This window comes from Narcine bancroftii, chromosome 3, assembly GCF_036971445.1.
Source record: "Narcine bancroftii isolate sNarBan1 chromosome 3, sNarBan1.hap1, whole genome shotgun sequence".
NCBI classification, from domain to species: Eukaryota; Metazoa; Chordata; class Chondrichthyes; order Torpediniformes; family Narcinidae; genus Narcine; species Narcine bancroftii.
This window is the reverse complement of record NC_091471.1, coordinates 354,735,511-354,757,081: the sequence shown is the minus strand read 5'-3', so window position 1 is coordinate 354,757,081 and position 21,571 is coordinate 354,735,511. Positions and strand designations below refer to the sequence as shown.

The following is a 21,571-nucleotide window of genomic DNA, read 5'->3' as shown; positions in this document are numbered from 1 at the left end:
AACCTTTCTATGCATACATTTGTCTAAATATCTTATTTACTGAAATACCTTGTATCCAAATACATTAAATCTATGCTCTTGGTTCTCAATTCCCCTATCTTGAGAATATGAAGACTATTTACTTTATCTATGCACATCATTATTTTAAACCTCTATAGGCCACCATCCCTCAACCTCCAATGCTACGGGAAGAAGAGTGCCAGCCTCTCCCGAAAATTCAACCCGCCAGTCCCAACAACATTCTGGGAAATCCTTTCTGTATCCTTTCTACCTTTATGCATCTTTTCAATAGTTATATGACCAAAACTGCACACAATGCTCCATTTGAGGTCTTCTTCCCCACTCTTTTTACCTGTGTCACTACTTTCATTGAACTACATACCTGAGCCCCTGAGTCTTTCTGTTCTACAACCATTTGTATTGAAGACAACAAATTACAATCTCACTTGTAAGTTCTAGCAAATTAAAGTCAGGCTTGATTGAGAGAAGGGCAGGAATTGCAGCTCAGCTATCCAGCATTACAAGATTTCTGATGCAAGTGAGAGGAATGTTAAAGAAGTGGATGTGGTGAGAGGGGACATCTGGAGGGCCACATCCAGTGAGGCATTACGAGTTCTGCAATAAGAATGGCATAATCACTGAGGTGACTACACGTTAATCCTCCCAATAGCCAGCAGAAGATAAAGGTAGAATATGGAAATATTTGAATCCCAGAGTTGGTGGAGAAGATGACTTGAACTTCCCCAATATTGACAGGGACCATCTGCAGTCTCTTGTGTAACTCTATTGATAGTTTAACCAGGGAAGAGGTCATACAAGACCCTGTATTGGAAAATGAACCTAGTTAGAGTTTCAGTTAGAGAGTATTTTGGGAAAAGTGATCATAACTAAACTTTAAAAGAGGTATGGATAAGAATTAGACTGGTTGTTGGGTTGAAATGCTAAATTTGGTGAAGTAGAATTGCTATATTATTAGGTAAGAACTGAGAGACATCGATTGGACAATATGTTATTGGGAAAGCCCACATTTGACCTGTCACTGTGATGAAGCAAGGACAGCAAGTTTGGGAAACCTTGGGGATGAGTGATGTTGCAAATTTAGTCAGAAAGAAAATGGAAGAAAAAGTTTAGGATGCTGAAATCAGACAGACTTATTATGGAATACAAAGGAAGCAGGAAAGAACAAACAGTGACTAGGAGAGCTCAAGAGGGCCATGAAATGTCTTTCATGTGTGGGTTCATTTGTGATGGAATGTTTATAGTAAGTAGAAAACCTTTAGAAAATTCATGCAAGGGGATCTTAGGGTGTCAGGCTATAGTTCTCTGTACGTGGCAACAAGTAGATAGGGTGGTATGGAAGAAGTATGGTATACATCCCTTCATTGATCAGAGCATTGAGTATAAAAGTCAGGAAGTTATACTGCACTGTATAAGACTTTGGTTTGGCCATATTTGGTGTGCAGTTCTGGTCGCCATACTACATGAAGGATGCAGAAGCTTGAGAGAGGCTGCAGAAGAGATTTGCCAGGACAAGTGATTGTTAGCAATAAGAAGTTGTACAAACTTGGACTTTTTTTCTCTGGTGAAATCACAGGCTCAGTGGCAACCTGATCTAAGCATGTAAAGTTACGAGAGATATTGATTAGTTAAGGTTATCTTTTATTCAGGGTGGAAATGTAAAATACGAGAGGGCATAGCTTTAAGACAGAGGTGAAAGTTTAAAGGTTTGTGAGGCAAAATTCTTTTTAAATTTACAGAGAATGACAGGTGCCTGAAATACAGTGCCTTGGGAGATGGTGGAAGCAGATACAATAGCAACCTTTAAAAGACATTTAGACAGGCAGGACATCAAGTGATGTAGACCATGTGCAAACAGGTGGAATTAGCAGATATTGTGGGCTGGAAGGTCTGTTCCTATACTGTAATACTGTTTTATTACCACAGAATACAAATGTAAGAGGCAACACAATGGCTAAACAGCTGAAATTGTATTTAGTTACATTCACTTTAGGAAGGATGGTGCTCATGGAAATGATGCACCAAAAGGTTTACAAGGAAAGATTAGAAAATATACTAATGGCATTCAAAGTTATTAGACAATTTACAGTGAATAGAGTTAAACAGGAAAGTTTACAGAACTTGTGATTGAAATGCAATACTCAAAAGTAGTAGAGAAACTCAACAGGTTACACAGCATCTGAAGGAAGTACAGGGTAACCAATGTTTAGGGCTTGGCTCTTCATCAATGTACATTGCCAAACTGAGGGTACTCACAAATTAGAGGAACAACACCTAATATTCTTTCTGGGCACTCTCCAACCAGTTGGTATCAACGTTGACCTGTAGCTTCTGTTAAGCCCCTCCCCACCTCTCTCTTTTTCCATCTTCCTGTCTTTTTCTCCAGCTCCATTCAGAGAACTACACCTTCCCCCATCAGCTTTTTTCTCTTCTGTCAGCCCACCTACATCCATTTGCATTTTGATCTGTGCTCCTCCCACTGACCCTTTTTCCCTCCCTCTCCTTTTTATTGAGGCACCTACCTACTTTTTGTTCATACTGTGACAAAGGGATTAGACCCAAAACGTTGCTTCCTAACTTGTTTTCTCTAAATGCTGAATTTCTCCAGCACTTTTGTGTATTGCACTACTGTAGACATCCACTATATTGGCAAGGATTGCAATGCTACAGGGGTGAATTGACCTATAGAGAGACAAAGGCAACAGAATTTCTTTTTAATTACTCAAGTGGTCTTCAACATGTGCATACGAGACAGAACGTGCTTGTGTTCCTCTAATTTGTTATACACGGTAAATGGTAGGGCACTGAAGAGTGCAGTAGAACAGAGGGATCTGTGAATACATATACATAATTCCCTGAAAGTGGGGTCACAGGTAGATAAGGTTGTAAAGAGAGGTTTTGGCATATTGGTCTTCATAAATCAAAGTGTTGAATACAGGAGTTGGGATGTTATGTTAAAATTTGTATAAAACATTGGTGAGGCTAAATTTGGAGTATAATGTGCAGTTTTGTTGGCATCTAACTACAAGATATCAATAAGATGGAAAGAGTGTAGAGAAAGTTTACTTGGATGTTGTCCGGACTTCAGGATCTGAGTTACAGGGCAAGGTTAAACCGGTTAAGGCTTTATTCCCTGAAGAGTAGAAGAATGAGGGGAGATTTGATAGAGGTATTTAAGATTGTGAAGGAGATATACAGAGTATATGTAGTTTGGCTTTTTCCACTGAGCGTAAGTAAGATACAAACTAGGGGACATGGGTTAAGGGTGAAAAGGGAAAAGTTTCAGGGGAACACAAAAGGGAAGATCTTCACACAGAGGACGGTGGGAGAGTGGAACTCTTCCAGCTGAAGTGGTAAATGCAGGTTCAGTTTTAACATTTAAGAAGCATTTGGACAGGTAGATGGATGGGAGATAGGGAGGGCTATGGCCTGGGTGCAGGTCATTGGGACTAGGAAAACAATGATTTAGCACAGACTAGAGGAGCCAAGGTGGCCTGTTTCTGCACTGTTCGATGTTGGAGAAACAGTGTTTGCTCATGTGGGATAAAAGGGGAATATAATCAAAATCACAGAAGAATATTTTATTTATTCAACATATATAATGCCAAAAGAGAGGATAAAACAATATATTAAGTTGCAAGATGCTCATTCATGAACAGAATTAATCACACCAAGAAGTTTTTTAAGCTAAGAAACTGATGCAAGGCGAAAAACAATGGAAAAAGATTGGGCATACTAGTAAATAAATAGTTCTGTGAGAGAGAACGAGATATCCTTTTGCACAAAACCAATTTAATTTCTGATGAGGAAAATATTTGGCACCTTGAACAAACCAACTACTTCATTAACATGTGATTGAACAAAAATGTAATCACAAATCATTGAAAAATGGCTATTGACTGCTGCAGGGAGGCTCGTTTTATGGAGAAGGCTACAGTTGAAACTGGTTTAGGGAAGAATTCCAGATTGTGGTCACAACCAAGTTTTTTTCCCCTCAACTAGTTCTGGGAAGAAAAGTGTAAGGCACTCTGTTTACCCATGGCCTACGATATCAATTTCATTAAAAAAAACACCAAATATTGAAAATGATTTCCAGATGTACTGTATAGACACATTTCCCCACCATTATTTATTGGCCATGCTTAATTCAACGAGAAGTCAAGACATATGAATACCTTGAATAACTGCTGCCTTGATGAATTTTCTAGATTTAATGCAATGTGAATGGAATCTCATTGAGTATTCCAAGTGAATTAAGCAATGAATGGTCTAGAACTTGCCAGCAGTGATTTTGTCAAGGGAGTTAACTCTACAGCAATAAGATGCTATTATATCTTTAGTTCAACCAAAGCAGCAATAAACTTAACTGATTTTAGGTTTACCTCTGATAACAGCTCACAAGAGAACTTGACTGCCAAATATCCTAACGTGAAGGTGTTCTGGCACTGGTAAAAAATTGAGCAATCAATTTCATTTTGGGGTCAAAATCTAGTCAAATTTCATATCAGAGGCAAACTCTTTAGAGAACACATCAAATCAAGCATCTTTTAGCTCTCCTGCTTGGAGGAAGAAGATCCCATGACTTGTCAGTTATTCAAAATCTAACAAGTTTGAGCCCCCTCTCACAGGATAGGTAACATTTGTTCATTCCGATTTCTGAAAGTATGTAACGAAGAAAGCTTGTGGAAAAACAAATTAAGACTGGGGCCGGTCTTCTGTAACAGCAAGAAACACAACTGTTGACTGCTTGTAAAACTATTGCAACCCATTACTGGATCAAGATTGAAGAATGACTAGAGATATGGACAGATGTGATAATCTGCAATTTGGATTTTCATTCACAGTAACTGCATACCCAGAGAACTGTTTACTTTTATTTATCAGCACAAAATTCTAATCACTAACGTAAAACATAACCAACATTCTATTATCCTCAAACCCTTCCACCAATTCTGAAGCACAGTCATGCCAAGAACTTACAAAAATGTCGCAGTGGTTTAAAATCACAAATTTGCTCAAATTAAGAAAAACTATACTGTCATCCCTGCTACACGAAACGCTCGCTTAAACATCGAGCTGCCAACAAAATTTTAATTTGTTTCAGTCAGGATTTTATTTTTAGGAATAACGTCCAAAACGATTTCTCTGTAATAAAGCTAAATAGTCTCCTGAGATTCAAAGTGAAGACGTTGGGGAAGTGAATGGCAGAAAAGCAGCAAACTTCCACTTCAACAAACGAAGAGAATGGGATTTGCCAGTTTTGTTTTGAGTTGGGCGGACGGTGGGAAGGAAGTGGGACTAAAAGGGTGCGGAAAGCTCTGCGCAACAAGTTAGGAGCTAAAATAAAAACACAATACTTGAGAAATTCAGCTTGTCAGACGCTGTACTTTATGTAGGAAAGCTAATGACACATAACCAACACTTCAGGCTTGAGCCCTTCAGCTAGGTATGAAAAAAATGTAGGCAGGCGCCCGAATATTTTGCTCATACCTTGTTAAAGGGGTCAGGCCCGAAACATAGGTTATGTATCTTTATCTTTGCTTTACAAAGTAGTGTTTGACCTGCTGAGTTTCGCCAGGATTGCGTTTTTACTTCAACCGCAGCATCTGCAGACTTTCATGTTTTACTGTCAAGTTAACTTGGCTCTGAGGGGATTGCAGCGCCAAGATTTGGCTGGCAACCAACGTCGCGCTTGTTCACGCTGATGATAGCGTTCCAGTTCACTGGGGAAGCGTCGCAACCTCTCCACGCTGTCGGGCACCATTAACAACATCCCACTGAAGAAAGAGCGTTTTGAAAAGGGGAAGATCCAGGCCATCGGATACAACTAAACGTCGGCGGCTTGACAAACAGCCCGCTGGCCCAATCCCCGTCCAGCAGGCGCAAAGGGGGCGGGCTCTCATCGGCGGCGCCCGTCCAATCAGGGCGAGGCGGGCGGGGACTCGACGCCGGCTGAAAGGCTCCGAACGGGCCTCGTCCTGATTGAACCGGCAGGCGGGAGGAGAGCTCGGCTCGGCCCCGGGAGGGGAGGGGGGGGATGGGAGGTAGGAGCTCACCTCCTCGGCGTGCTTGCGCAGGGCCTTCTCCCGCTCGTACTGCGTGATGAGCTGCTCGTTGTCCTCCTTCAGCAGTTCCAGCTCCACGGCGTGCTCCTGGTTCTCGGCGAACACGGCGTCGAGGTTCTCCAGCACGCCCACCACCAGCGGCATCAGCTCCTTCACCACGTCCTCGTCGTACTTGCGAATCATGCGCTCGAACTCGCGGTAAATACTGGCCGCCAGGCCCGACACCCGCTCTGACATAACGTTGGTGTTGGAGTCGTCCTGGTAAACCACCCCGTCGTCCAGCTCCATCCTAAGCAGTTTTTTTTTTGGATTTGCGAGCAGGTAAACGAATTGACCCACGTCAAAGGTGAGGAGAAAATAATATTTTCCTCGCCGCCGCCTCAGCTGCGGGTGCGTTTCACGCCGCTGCCGCGCTCTCGGCCTCTTGTGTTGACGCCGCACTCGGCTCGAAGCCACAGGCGCGGCGGTGCCCGGCCCCCCGCGCGCTCCCGCCAGGGACATGATGACGTCGCGGTGGCGCCGCCCGCGCGCTCCCGCCAGGAGCATGACGTCGCGGTGGCGCCGCCCGCGCGCTCCCGCTGGAGACTGACCGCGGCCCTGCCCCGCTCCCGCTGCAGGCTGACGTCACGGCCCTCGCCAAAACAAGAGCGCCTCCCCCAATCACGTGGTAGAACCAAGCCAGATGGGGTCGTCTTGACTGCAGCGGGGAGGTGTTTGACATTCATGTATGCTGTTGTTTCCTTTTTTAAGCGTGATGAGCATGGTTCAGGGTCGAACCATGGTTATCTCCATCTCACAGACACAAAATGGTCTGCATAGTTTACCTTCCATCTCGATACAACATAATATTCAGATATACTGGAGGAACTCAACAGGTTGAGCAGCATCCTTGGAGAAAAAGAATGTAAGAAGTAGGACCATCCATCCTGCTCCACATTCAATGAGATCACGGCTGATCTGATGCAGTTCCTCATGTCTGTCCTAAATCTACAACCATGAATCTTAAGGCTATGACCCCCTAGTTCTAGTCTTCTCTACCAATGTGAGTAATGTCTTATCTCTGCCTTTCATAATTTTGTATATTTATATAAGATCCCCTCTCGTTCTTCTAAATTCCAGCAGGTACAGTCTGAAATGACTTAATCTCTCCTCAGAGGCTAACCCCCCCTCATCTCTGGAATAAACCTGGTGAACTTCCTCAGCACTGGCTCCAAATCTAAGATTCAAGATTCAATTTATTGTCATTGTAATGAAAAAGGGTTATGTTACATGAAATTGCTTTTGTCTGCTGTAATTTGCCATCGGCAGCAATTGCTTGAAACGCTTCTTTCTTCCAATCAGAGAAAGAAAAGCAGAAGAGAGTCCCCCAGATTTGTCTCCAGTGCTTCTGCAGCCTCCACAGCCACTCAGAGTCCAGTCTAAACTATTGGTAACCCAAGCTCCAGATCCAAATCTTGGACATTGGCACCCCTTTGCATTCCGGTTCTGATATCTGGTACCCCTTCAGCCAATCTTGAGCCAGTCTCCAGCATTCCGCAGCCTGGCTCGAGTCTCCTGACAGCAGCCCACAGCTTCCAAAGGTTCCTTGCCTCGAGCCCTCCACATACGTTGGGTCTATCAACCTTTCATTTAGACTGGGGATGTGGGAAGAGTAGTCAGTGTAAAGAGAGTAGGGTGGGGTGAGAGCATAGGAATCATAATATCATTCCACATTCGTTCTCTTGATAAATCTCATTCAAGATTGCTGAGTGGTTTAATGCACAAAGTCAAAGTTCAGATTGACTATCAGAGTACATACATGATATCACACAACTGAGAATTTTTTTGCTGCAGGTAAGGAAAATTTTCTACTTAGTGCAAAAAAACTATTCAAGGAAAGATAAGTAGACAAAAGAAATGTAAACAAACTGCAATGCACTAATAAGTGTGCAAAGTAAGAGTCCTAAATTAGTCTCTAATTGAGTTTGTTTAGGATTTTGAAGGTGGAGGGGTAACGAGTGTTCCTGAACCTGGTGGTACGAGTCTTGTGGCACCTATAGTCTTTCCTAATGTGATGTACTCCTGATAAGTTCATTGGCTGTGTCCACTACCTTTTGCAGGGATTTCTGCTCAGAGGTATTGGTGCCTCCATTATCAGGCTGTGGCGCAGCTGGTCAATATACTTTTCACTTCACATCTGTTGGAGTTTGCCAAGGTTTTCAATGCCAAACCTCCAGAATTTCCTGAGAAAGTAACTGACCTGCTTTCTTCACAGTGGCATTCATATGTTGAGTTCAAGAAAGGTCCTCCGCGATAAGGACTTCCAGGAATTTAAATTTGTTCTCACTTCTACCTCTGATGCTTCAATGATCACTGGATTGAACACCTCTGGTTTTCTCCTCGTAAAATCCACACAGCTCCTTGGTTTTTGGTGACATTTGAGAGTGAGATTGTTGTTAGTAGGCCTTCGAGCCAAGTTTTCAATCTCCCTATTGTATGTTGACTCATCGGCCCTTTTTAAACAATCCACTTCCATTATATCATCAGAAAATTTATAGATGGTGTTGTTGACAAACTGATCCACAGAGTCACTGGTGTAGAGCAGGGTGCAAAGATCACAGCCCTGTATTGCTCTGGTTCTGATGGAGATTGTGGAGGAGAAGTTCTTACCAATCCTCACTGAATGGGGGCTGAAGGTGATGAAATCCTGGATCCAAATACACAGAGGGGTATTGAGGCCCAGGTCTTGGAGTTTGCTGATCACTTTTGAGTGGATGATGGTGTTGAATACCAAACCGCAGTTGTTAAAGAGCATCCTGATGTACGTGTCTTTGCTGACCAGGGGTTCAGGGCTTTGTGTCGAGCCAGTGAGATGGCATCTGCTGTCATCCCGTTCAAGGTTCCTTTTATTATCACATAATAATACATTAAAAATGTAATATACATGATATATAACTTTTGTCTGCTGTAAGGCAAACAAGGAGTCATCCTTGACAATAGGAGAAAGGGAAGCAAAAGAGAGTCTCTTCAGAGTCACTGAGTCCTTGGGTTCACCTCAAGCATTCTCGCAGCCTCTTTAGCCGCACAGAATCCTGATAAGTTCATTGACAACCCGATCTCCGGGTCCAAACCTCTGACGTGATCAGGAAGACTTCAGAACCCAAGCGCTTTCGGGAGTCTTTCTTGCCCTCGGCCCCCTCTTGAATCCGGCACCAATTCCTGATTCCCATGGGCCAATCTCCAATAGCCCATGCAGCTCCCTCAGCCACTGATCTTGCCGTGGTCACAGTCCTGCAGGGTCGTCATCTCTGCTTCTCCTTTTCTGGTGCCCTAGACCAGTCCGCTGGTCCCAAGAGTCTGCAAACCTTCGTGGGCGCTACCAAGCACGGGTTGCCATCTTGAGCACAGACCCTGCGGTCACAGGATTTTACTGTCAAGCACCATTCGCTCCTTTATTAGGCTGTTTAAGGGGTCAGCATTGGAACCAGGTGGTTGAACCCTTCAGAGCAGTGACGTGTTTCCAATTTCCGAAATCTTGGGTCTGCACCAGTGGCAGTGCTGCAGTTACAACACCTTTGGTAGTGCCGCCATACGTTGGTCTTGCATCAGAAAGTGTATGTCTCCTGTTGTGGTGGTAGGCAAATTAGACAGGAGCTGATATCCTTCAACATCAGCCTCTCAAAATACTTAATGTGGATGTGAGAGGCACTGGCCAGTAGTAATTTAGACAGGTTACCACACTCTTCTTTGTAAGTTTCAAACAAGTGGAATTGTGCATTAAACAATGTTCAGGAAGTGAAAGGACTGGTAAGGAGTCAGGCTCCAAAAGATACTGCCAGGCACTATTCCTGGACAACAGGCACAATTCACTTTCCACCTATGAAAGTCGCAATAATGACCAACACTATCGAGGAGCTGTTGCTTTTGGATCAAAAATGAGTGAAGAGGTTAAAAGAGCAGTTCTGTGATGTACCACACCATTTGTGTTATTCTCTCTCTCCGGGTATGAATCCTTTCATTTATTCTCTCCTGACTTGTATCCTAATGGAAGAAATAAATATGGAGGTAGTTGTACAATGTACACCAATCACACAGGGTTGGTTTATAGGTGCAGCAGGTAATCAAGAAGGCAAATGGAATTTCCAGAAGGCCCCATGTGAGGCTGCAGAACAAGATAGAAACCCATGGTATTACAGAAGAGGTGCAAGCAGAAGAGTGTGAATAAATGGCTGGCTGCCGGTGAGCAATGGTGTTTGGTGGGGGTCATTTCAGTTGTCCCTCGGGGTAAGTGTTGGGTCCACTACTTTGAACATCGTATGCAAGTGTCTAGATGATGGAATTGATGGCCAGATCAGCTACGATGTAAAGTTGGGTGGAGGGTGAGTAGTGAGGAAGCAGGGTGTCTGCAGAGGGGCTGAGACCATTTGGGAAAATGGATAAAGAAGTGGCAGATGGAATACAGCTTAGGGAATGTTATGATCATACACTTTGGTAGTGGGAACAAAGGCATAGACTATTTTTTTTAAAGGGATAGAATTCAGAAAGTGGAAGTCCAAAGGGACTTGGGAGTCCTAGTGCAGGATTCCCGAAAAATTAACTTGCAGGCCAAGTCAGTAGTAAAGAAGGCAAATGCAATGCTAGCATTCATTTTGAAAGGACTAGAATTTTTAAAAAAAGCGATGTAGGGGCAGCACGAAGAAGGCTCGCCAGTGACTACTTCATGAGGAGTTTGAAGAGATTTGGTGTGTCACCAGTGTAGAGCTTGTCGAAAGAACCAAAGACTTGTTGATCCAAACCAAGGCTTTGGTTCTTTCGACGAGCTCTACAATTTTATTAGCAAAAGACAGGAGCTCTTCACAGGTGGCCGACCAGTCCAGAATTTTTTTTTTTTTTACGAAATTTATTTATAGTATCTTCATACATTCATTTCAAATTGACTTAGTATAATATTACATAATAGATACTAAATAATTTTCAAATTTTCACCCCCCCCCACCTCCCCTAACCCCTTAGGAAACCACCTTGTGGTGGTTAATTCCCAAAAACCCAAATGGGTGTGGTATAAACCACAAGTGGCCTATGACTTTCGGGAGCAGAAGTACCACTCCCTCCCCCCCCCCCCCCCCCCCAGGCAGACAAAATACACGTATAAACCGAAAAATCATCATTTCTTATATCCATAAAACCCCGGTCCATCAATATAACCAATCTTATTCTTAAATTCTTTTTTTTGAAAATCCAAACTTGATATTAAATTTTGCACCCTTTCCACCCTCCCAACACTGAGTTAAACATTGTTTACAATCAGTAAAAGTTTAAAAAAAAATTTTTTTTTCAAGTCTTCCTGAATTTCATCCACTGAATTAAAACACCTCTGAACATCCCAGTTCAACACCGAATCTTCCATTCTTCTCAGTCTCAAGTTGAATTTATAGCTTACTTTCAAAAAAAAAGTTTTTTTTTCAAATCTTTTAAAATTTTCTTGAACATAATTCCTTCGGTCTTGATCTTCTAAAGCATCAATGTTATTCATAAGTTCTTTCTTCTGTGTTTCCCAATTTAATACCAAATTTTCCACTTTGTCAATCTTCTCAATGTTAAGTTGAAATTATTGTTTATTTTCAAGAAAAACTTATTCAAAATTTTTAACTCTTCTTGGACATTGCTCCTTCGACTTTAATTGTATAAATCATCAATCTTGTTCATAGTTTCTTTCTACTGAATTTCCAAATTTAATAATAAAGTTTCCGTTTTTTCCAATTTTCTCAATATTAAACTGATCTTGTTGTTTAGTTTAAAAAAAACCTTTTCAAAACTCTTAAAATCTGTTTGCAATGTATGCATACTCACAGATAATAAATTCACTCTTCCAATATTCCATCCAAAACAAAATCACTGATAAACCTTATTGCAGGTCAAGGAGTTCCATATAAATGTTTATCTTCAGAAAATATTTCAAATATTTCAAATCAACATTTGTCGCCATCTTTCAAAAAGGAGTCCGAAATCAACTTTAATAAGTTCTGTTCTTGAGAAAATTCCAGCACCAACTCCGGCTCTGTCTGGGCAAATAGGTCAAATTTCTTCCAAAGTCAAAGAATGTAATTTTGTTCTGTATTTATAGATAATAAGTTCATCCTTCCGATATTCCATCCAAAAAAAATCACTAATAAACTTTAATGTTATCTGGATTTTTAAAACTCACGGGCAACCAATGCCAATTACTGCAATTTATCTTCATAAAACATTTCAAATCAATATTCATCACCATCTTTCAGAGGGGTGTCCAAGGCCAGCTTATCCGACAGTCCAATTAATGAGCTCCGTTCTTAAGAAAATTCCAGCCTTGACTCCGTGGTTCTGTCTGGGCAAGTAGGCCGAGTTTCTTCCAAAGTCGGAGAGTGTAGTTTTGTTCTGTGTTTGAACTCTATTTTCCTTAATCTTTGTTGCCATTTTAAACATCTTTCAGAGGGGTGTCCAAGGCCAGCTTATCCGACAGTCCAATTAATGAGCTCCGTTCTTAAGAAAATTCCAGCCTTGACTCTGTGGTTCTGTCTGGGCAAGTAGGCCGAGTTTCTTCCAAAGTCGGAGAGTGTAGTTTTGTTCTGTATTTGAACTCTATTTTCCTTAATCTTTGTTGCCATTTTAAACTAAAAACAATTGATAAACAAAACAAAGACTTTTAACAGAAAAGAAATATTCTTAAAACGGGTATTTATATAACTGCCTGGGGGAGACCGGGAATGCACGTCCGCTCCCTATGCCATCTTGCCACGCCCCCCTGACCAGTCCAGAATGATCCGACCTGGCTAGGGACACAACCCTTTAAGGCCCAGACAGTAGGCGTGGCTTAGCTCTCAGCCAATCGCTGTAAGCACAGTCTAGATACAGTAACTATATACACTATATACATTGTGATAGATCTGTACTATCACAACCAGACTCTTGAAAACTTCTCCAGGTGTACTGTGGAGAACATTGTCTGGTTGCATTACTGTCTGGAACGGAGGTGCCAACACTCAAAATAGGAAAAAACTCCAGAGGATTGTTAACTTGGTCTGTGACATCATGGGCACCAGTCTTCACTCCATCAAGGACATCGACAAGAGGCGGTTTCTTAAGAAAGCAGCCTCTATCCTCCAGGACCCCACCATCTAGGCCTTGTCTTCTTCACTCTGCTACCATCAGGAAAAAGGTATAGGAGCCTGAAGACAAGCACTCAGCAGCACAAGGACAGCTTCTTCCCCTCTGCCCTCAGATTCCTGAATGAATAATGAACCACAAACACTTTGTCTTTTTCTTTTGCTTGCACTATTTTATTTAATTTGAAATGTAGTTTTTAGAAATGTTTGGACTTTGATTTCACAACAAATTTCGTGACCTGTTCATGACAATAAATTTTGAACCTAAGTTTACCACACTTAACAAGGATGTGAAAATGTTATGAGGTTACAAAGGAGATTTATAAAAATGGTTCTGGAATAAAGAGATTTTAGCAACAAGAAGATGTTGGAAAAAGTCAGATTGTTGATCAAAGTCAGCAAGGAGGAAGTGAACCTACTGATCAGCACTGCTTGGAATCTGCTGATGAGGAAACCCCAGATTCGTTTACAGAGGGACTGTACTTTTTGTATAGTGTGCAGTTCTAATTGCTGCATCTATGAAGTTGCACTGGAGAGGATGTAGAGAACATTGACCTGGATGTTGCCTGCATTGTAGGACTTTGGTTCAGAGGAGAGACTGCATCGGCTGGGCTTGTGTTTCCGGTAGTAAATGGTCAGATTTATGGTTATAATGTGAACCTTTGCACTATAATGCTGTCGCAAAACAACAAATTTCATAACTTGTTCATGGCAATAAATTATGATTCTAATTCTGAATCTTTCCTATGGTAATAGATATCAAAAAAGAGGACATTGGTTTAAGGTGTGAGGCAGGAATTCTAATGGAGATTTGTGAAGCAAGTTTGATTTTTCTCAGATAATGATCAATATCTGGAACTCACTGCCAAAGTTGGTGGTAGAATTGGATATATTTATACATTTCAAGGGTACATAGATAGGCACTTAAATAGGTAAGACATCTTGGGATAAGTACCTAATGAGATTAATGAAGATGGGGAAAAAAATGTCAGAATCAACATGGTGGGCCAAAGGGAAGCTTTCTGTGCTGTAAAACTCTTCCCTACATTGGAGAGACTGGATGCAAACTGGGAAATCGCTTCACTGAGCAACTTCTTTCTGTCCACATCAGTGATGAGGATCTCCCAGTGGCCAGCCATTTCAATTCTGTGCCCCACTTCATGTCTCTCCATGGTCTCGTGCACTACCAAATCAAGGCCACCCGTAAATTGGAGGAGTAACACCTAATATTTCATCTGGGCACTCTCCAACCAGATGGCATTAGCATCGATTTCTCCCACTTCGGCTAGATCTCTTTCCGTTCTCCCTCTCATCCCAATCCCTGTCTTCTTTTCTCCAGCTATCCTCCCTATTCCTTCTCCATTTACAGAGCCATCCACTGTTTGCTGGTGTGCCCTCCTTCCTTATCCACCTGTTACCCCTTGCCTGTGGCCCTGTGCTCCTTCCCTCTCTCCTCCCTCCTACCATAGCATGGTTGGCCTAGCAGTTAGCACAATGGCTTTATCGTGCCAACGATTGGAACCAGACCAGGGTTCAAATCCCATGCTGTTTGTAAGGAGTTTGCAAGTTCTCCCCTTGTCTGTGTGGGTTCTTTCCAAGGGCTCTGGTTTCCTCCCACTGTTCAAAATGTACTGGGAGTGTAGGTTAATGAGGTGTAAATTGGACGGTACAGTCCCGAGGTCCAAAAGCCCTGTTATGGTGTTTAATGTCTAAATTTAAAAATAATAAAAATCAATTTTATTCAGGCACCTGTCTACATTTTGCCCATATCTTGAAGGGCTCAAGCTCAAAACATTGGTTATCCATTTTTATCTTTGCTATGTAAAGTACACTGTTTGACCTGCTGACTTTTTCCAATATCTGTATTGTTTTTACTTCAATCACAGCGTCTGCAGACTTTCCTGTTTTATTCTAAAGTATATAATGAGCTGGTTTTATTTCTCTTTGCTACTGGTGGTATTGTACTGCACATTTTTCAACTGAAAGGTGCTATAAACTGCAAATTATTTTAATTGATCTGAAATATTATCCCTCCCTTTTATATTAGACCACCTGCATCAATGGCATTTTTTTTGCATTATTTAAAATGTTCACTCCTTCTAGATCCGTTCAGGGGAGGCCAAATGTGGCGCGTTGACATGTGTGGCTTGCAGAGCTCCACATGCCCTGGCTGTGGACTCTTGCCTAGGCCCCGAACTCCCGATGACCTGGTAAAAGAGGGTAAAAAGAAAACAAGGAAACAACAGATGGTCAACCCAGAGGAAGAGAAGAAGAAGAACAGAAAGAAGTGGAAGAAGAAGAGAAAAGCAAGACAATGGATGTATCTTTTTTTTAAAGAATATATGGAATCAGTGAAAGAATGGCAATTACAAGAATTTGATGAGATAAAAAGAAGAATTAAGAATGCAGAAGAAAGAATGAATAAAATGGAAGTGGCCATATCAGAATTGGCAAAAAGAGTGGAAAATATGGAAAAACGAGAAACATTTGTAGATATAGAAGTAAAAGACTTAAAAGAGAAATTAGAAAATGCTCACTAAATTTCATTTGTTAAAATAGCTTTAGCTGTGGCTAAGAAATGTATTGCAATTGCTTGGAAATCCGACTCCCTTCTACAGACAGCATGATGGAAGAAAGAGATGAATAGTTGTATTCCTATGGAAAAAAACCCACATACAATCTAAAAAAAACAAATATGACGTATTAATAAAAATATGGCAACCATATTTGGATCATATAGGGGCCCAAATATAAATAAAAAAGGTGCTACTATTATAAAAATATAAGCAACCTACACAATTAAGACTTTCTTTTTTAAACCCAAGTGTAATCCCTGATGGTATACAGATTTATACTGTGAAAAGGGGTGGGAGGGAAGGGGCTGTTGTGTTTTGTTTTGTAAGAAAAAGTTTTATATATACACACATACACACATTTATTTATATCTATATATTTTGTAAAAATAAAATTTTGATTTGTATATTTATGGAAAAAATACAAAAATAAAATTTTTTAAAGTTGTACTGGATGAAACAATGTTCAAGCAGAATTTTCTGTTCATTAGCTACCAGACTACTAGACAAGCATATAGAGGAATTTAAAGTGGAGATTTATGTGGGAGGCAGGGTTTAAAAGTCAGCACAACATTGTGGGCTGAAGGGCCTGTACTGTGCTCTACTGTTCGATGTTCAAACAAATGCAGGCATCCAAAACAAGTACATTGAATTTCTGGTCTGTAAGTAAGTCTCATCTGGAGAAAGAAACGAAAGTCTGCAGACACTGTGTTTGAAGTAAAATCACAGTGCTGGAAAAACTCAGCAGGGCCAACAGTGTACCTATGTAGCAAAGATAAAGATACATAAGAAACGGTTCGGACTTGAATCCTTAATAAAGGTATGACAAAATGTAGGCTGGTGGCTGATCAAAATGGTGGGGTGAAAGGGGCACCAGCACTGTCTGAATCATTTACAGGGATTTCCCAGTGGCCAACCATTTCAATTCTGCTCCCCACTTCCATGCTGTCATATCTGCCAATGACCTCATGTACTGTCCAACCAAGACCACTTGGGTACTCTACAATTGGATGACATTAATGTTAACTTCTCCACTTTCTGCTAGCCCACTTTCTGTTCTCTTCCTCCCCCCCTTTCCCTTTGTCTTCTTTCTTCCAGCTCTCTGCCCCATTCCCTCTCCATTCACAGAGTCATCTCCCTTTCCTCTGTTTGCTGATGTGCCCTCCCTCCCGTATCCATTACCTCCTGCATGTGGGACTGTGTTCCTCTCTCTACTCCCCCATTCCATTTTGTTTGGGCGCCTACTGACATTTTTCCATACCTTGATGAAGGGCTCAAGCCCAAAACGTTGGTTATGTATTTTTATCTTTGCTGTATTAAGTACACTGTTTGACCTGCTTAATTTCCATAGCATTGTGTTTTTAATCTCTTCCTCGTATCCAGTCCTGCATTTTGCACCAGTAACTAGTTTTTTCCCCCTTAATTCATTGGTTGAGGTACGCACATCATTGCTAAGGCCAGGGTATATTGCCCATTCCGCATTCCCCAGGAGGGAGATGGCAGCAAATCACCTGTTGACAGCATGGAATTACAGGATCTTGCATGAGATGCATCAATGAAAGCAGCCATTTGGCTAATTGAGTCTGAAGCAACTCCCGGTCAAGCTATCCTGCCATTTCTCTGTTCCTTTTTTGGAGTTTAGCCTCTTATTACAACCACCTTTATGAGGTACAAATTCCAGGTTTTGGTGATTCTGTGCACAAAAAAATCATTTTCTTCATGTATTCCTTTAATCTTTTGTCCAGACTTTTAAACGTGGTTCTGTTCTTCCAATCTTACCGAGGACAAATTTCCTCAAATTCCCCCAACACCAGCCCTGATCTTGTCCTTCTCCATTAAATCTCAAAAAAATCTCTTCTTTGTTCCAAGGGAAATTGCTCCAGCTTTTCACTTGAGTAAATGATTTCTGCACTTTTTTTTCTGGGAACCTAACAAAGTTAGGTGACAAAAAAAACTACACAATATTGTAGGCTGAATTGTTTCTTAAAACCAGTACAAGATTACCTCCCTGCTCTTGTACTCTCTGCCACTATTTAAAAAAAATGAAAGAAACCGTATGCTTGACTGACCAGACTCTTAAAGATGCCCTGTAACTTTCAAGGATTTATGGACATAACACCTGAATCATACTTGTTCCTGCAAATCTTTTGAACTGCACTAATTAATCTATATTTCTTTCCTTACTTTTTTTCACTTCATACTTCTCTGTTAAATTTTGTCTGCCATTCAGCCTGCCGATCTATGTATTATAGCAGACTATGATTATACTCTTCACTACTTATTGTCTCCAAGGTTTGGGCCATTTCCAAATGGCCCAAACACATATTGAAGCTAGCTGAAGTCACAGCACTGTTCTGTGGGGGGGATAACACATTCCTTTAGATTGAAAAACAAGTATTTTCCACTTTTCTGTTTTTGCCTTTAAGCCATTTTCCTCTCTGTGCTGTGTGTCTCATTTAACACTTCAATGGGCTCCGTTTTACTAACCTTATGTGTGGAAACTCAAGACCCAGATGAGAACCCAGCAGAATTCCATTCCTTTTATCTGAAGGCCACACTTCCTTCATCAGCCTTGTTATTTTAGAACAGTATTAATCAAGTTATTCAAACACAATGTACTTTGAAGATGTCCATGCAGTTGATCCTTTATCAGCTCAAAATTTTCCTGTTTTACTGTAATAATTGCTTCAAAAATTTTCTCCTTGTCCATGGCTAAATGGGCCTGTAACCAACCAAAATGCTGGAGGAACTCAGCTGGTCTTGCACCGACTATAGGACATACAGATGACATTTCAGGCCTGAGCCCTTATTCAAGGAATAAGCAAAGAATAAGTAAAAAAAAACAGGAAATCTCAGAATAGAGGGTGTGTTGGCTGAGGGGAAATAGTCCAGACCAACAAAGGTGTGCATTGGATATGATGAGGTGAGAATTGATTTTGTCTCTGTGAAAGGAGATGAAGACAGAGCTGGGGGTAGTGACAGGGGAGGAAGTGAGTTGGGGGGGGGGGTTTAATGAAAGCCAGAAAAGTTATTGTTAATGCCATCCTGATGGAGGTTGCACAGATGGAGTTGGGGTATTGTTCCTCCAATTTATGGGTGATCTCATTCTGGCAGTGCATGAAACAACCATGGACAGATGTGTCAGCAAGGGAATAAGGTGGGGAATTGAAATGGATGGCCACTGGGAGATCGATGTTATTGTAGCAGACAGAGCCAAGCTGCTCAACAAAGTGATCTCCCACAATGGGAGCATCAGATCCAGTAGATGACCCCTGCCGATTCACAAGTGAAATGTTGCTTCACTTGGAAGGACTGTTTGAGGCCTAAATGGTGGAGATGGAGTTGTGGGCACAAGTGGAGCATCTCCTGTCACCCCAGGGGTAGGTACCAAGGATACGATTGGTGGGGAGGGCGGAGTGAACAAAGGAGTCACGGAGGGAGCAGACCCTGTAGAAGGTAGAGAGGGGAACATGTGTCCAGTGGTGGGACCATATTAGTAGGTGGTGGAAATGGCAGAGAAGGATGTGTTGGATGCAGATGGTTGTGGGGTGGAAGGTGAGGACAAGGGAAATCCTGTCCTTGTGTGTGGGAGTGGAGTAGACCAGGGCAGATGTGCGGGTAATGGTGGATATGTGGGTGGGTGCTGAGTTGATGGTGGTAGAGGGAAAGCCATGTTGTTTGAAGAAGGAGAACATTTCTGATGTTCTGGCATGGAAGTCCTCAACCTGGGTACAGATGTGATGGAGACAGAGAAATTGAGAGAATAGAATGGAATCCTTGCAGCGGACAGAATGTGTAGAGGTCTGCTTGAGTTAGCTGTGGGAGTCGGTAGGTTTGTAGAAGATGTCTGTCTCCTGAGATGGAGACAGAGAGATTGAGGAAAGGGAGAGTGTTGCTGGAGATGGACCAAGTGAATTTGGGATCGGGGTGCAAGTTGGCAGCAAAGTGGATGAAGTTGATGAGCTTATGAATGCACGTGGCAGCACCAAAGTTATCGTCAATGTAGTGGAGGAAGAATCGAGGGGCTTTGCCTGATAGGCTTGCAGCATGGATTGCTTCATGTAGCCTACGAAAAAAGCAAGCATAGCTGAGGAGCTATTAATTGGCTAGCATCAATTCTTTTTGCAGGCGTTGGCACTACTTTTTGAATATGGGAAGGTGAGCCCCTCACTGAGGTTATTCAGCATTCACTTTGTTCGCTTCCCATTTCCCTGCCCAAGAACGATGTCTGAGTTGTCACTTGAGGGAGAGAAAGGTTTGCACTGAACCTGACTTGTATTTTATTGTCTTGTTCCCACACTACCCTCTGTCATTTATATGTGTGTGATTCATTTTTCTTTTTTTGTTTCAAAATAGCATACAAAATAACAACTATCAGGCTCTTGATCCTCCCTTGACATACTAATCATGAACTACTCCGAGTCCACAAAAGGACTGTCTGCACTGGTGTTGGTGCAGTAAAAAAAACAATGCTGGAGAAACTCAGCAGGTCAAATAGTGTACTTTATATAGCAAAAATAAAGAGTATTTTTACTTCAACTACTGTGTCTGAAGACCTTGGTGTTCTACTATTGTAGATGGACTTTTTTCTTGCAGTGGTAACAGTGAATATTTATTATCTATCTTGTATTTATTATCTTTTTAAAACAAAGTACCTGTTTTCCTGTAGCAAGTAAGAATTTCAATGTATTTACACATTGTATAATGTGTATGACAATGAACTCTATTACACAGTGTTGTTGAGTTAGAGTGAGGGTAACATCAACAGATAGGAAGCTTTTTTTGGGAATATTTTATTTATGATTTTTGTAAACTCAGACAGTTCCAATAATTCACAGTACAACAATTAAATTCAAGTATATTAACATTTCTTCTTCTGAGACTGGTTTTATTCCCCCTGCCGCACAACACAAAATAACTAAAAAAAACACACAAAGAAACTTAACATATGAAAAGGTTAAAAAAACACGTTTATTTAACATAAAAAAAAAACAAGACCCTACTAACAGAGGACAAATAACTAATTAAGAAAAAAAGAAAACAAAAAACACTTTACCCATAGGCAGGGTCTGCTGGAGCTCAATGCCCATCCTCCAGGTCTCTTAACAGATAGGAAAACCTGATTCCTGAAAGTGTCAGACTCAATTAAGTCTATGTGTCGTCTGAGTCCAGCGTGCTCGTTGAATGAAGTGATAGGAGAAGGTATTCGGTTTCACAATCAGTTTATTACATAGTACAAGAATAAAGCTTAACAGAGCTTTGGTCCAGTTGTTAGTTCATAGGTCACCTGCTCAGTGAGCTATTCCCCAAGACTGACTCCTACTTTCCAGTCTCTTCTTTATATAGATCAACATTGTTACATTGACCACAAGTTGGCTTTCTTTGATAAACTCCTTGCATAAAATTTATCTCAAGCACTTATCGATGGTGTAGACCTCCTATCTTAATCCCCAAGGCCAGAACATCCTGTTGTTTTGATCAGAAGTCAATTCATACACCAGATATTTCTAATTATTTCTTTGTTCTCGTCTGGCCATAGTCTTCTGTTCTAATCAACACCTCCCGTGTATCCTTATGACTTAATTATTTCTACTAAATTGGTTTATTCATTTTGTTTGTCTCTGACATTCTCAGTCATGGTACTCTTATCATTTATCCTTGCAATCCACTTATCTTTCTGTCACTGGCCTGTTTCAGAATGAATCACTGTCCCTATGGTTCCTCCAACCTCATCCTGTCTGGTTTATCCATTTTGTTTTTGGAGGCAGCAAATTTTACACATACTATAATCAGC

General features: G+C 41.4%; 2 protein-coding genes across 7 annotated transcripts in view; one reads left to right on the top strand and one right to left on the bottom strand.

The window, feature by feature from the left end:
• LOC138759450 (C-Jun-amino-terminal kinase-interacting protein 4-like) overlaps positions 1-6,608 on the bottom strand; it is a 159,195-nt gene extending 152,587 nt beyond the window's left edge. For 2 of the 6 annotated variants that reach the window (XM_069929903.1, XM_069929904.1), the window contains exon 1: positions 6,075-6,607. In XM_069929903.1, coding sequence (XP_069786004.1) covers positions 6,075-6,584 — 510 coding nt within the window. In that variant the 5' untranslated portion in view covers positions 6,585-6,607. Of the gene's footprint in view, positions 1-6,074 lie in introns of all 6 variants that reach the window. The other 4 variants (XM_069929900.1, XM_069929902.1, XM_069929905.1 and 1 more) reach the window with 3 other exon arrangements.
• LOC138759452 (MBT domain-containing protein 1-like) overlaps positions 6,602-21,571 on the top strand; it is a 64,034-nt gene continuing 49,064 nt past the window's right edge. Inside the window, exon 1 of the mRNA XM_069929910.1 lies at positions 6,602-7,125. The gene's annotated coding sequence lies outside the window, so the exon portion shown is untranslated. The remainder of the gene's footprint in view (positions 7,126-21,571) is intronic.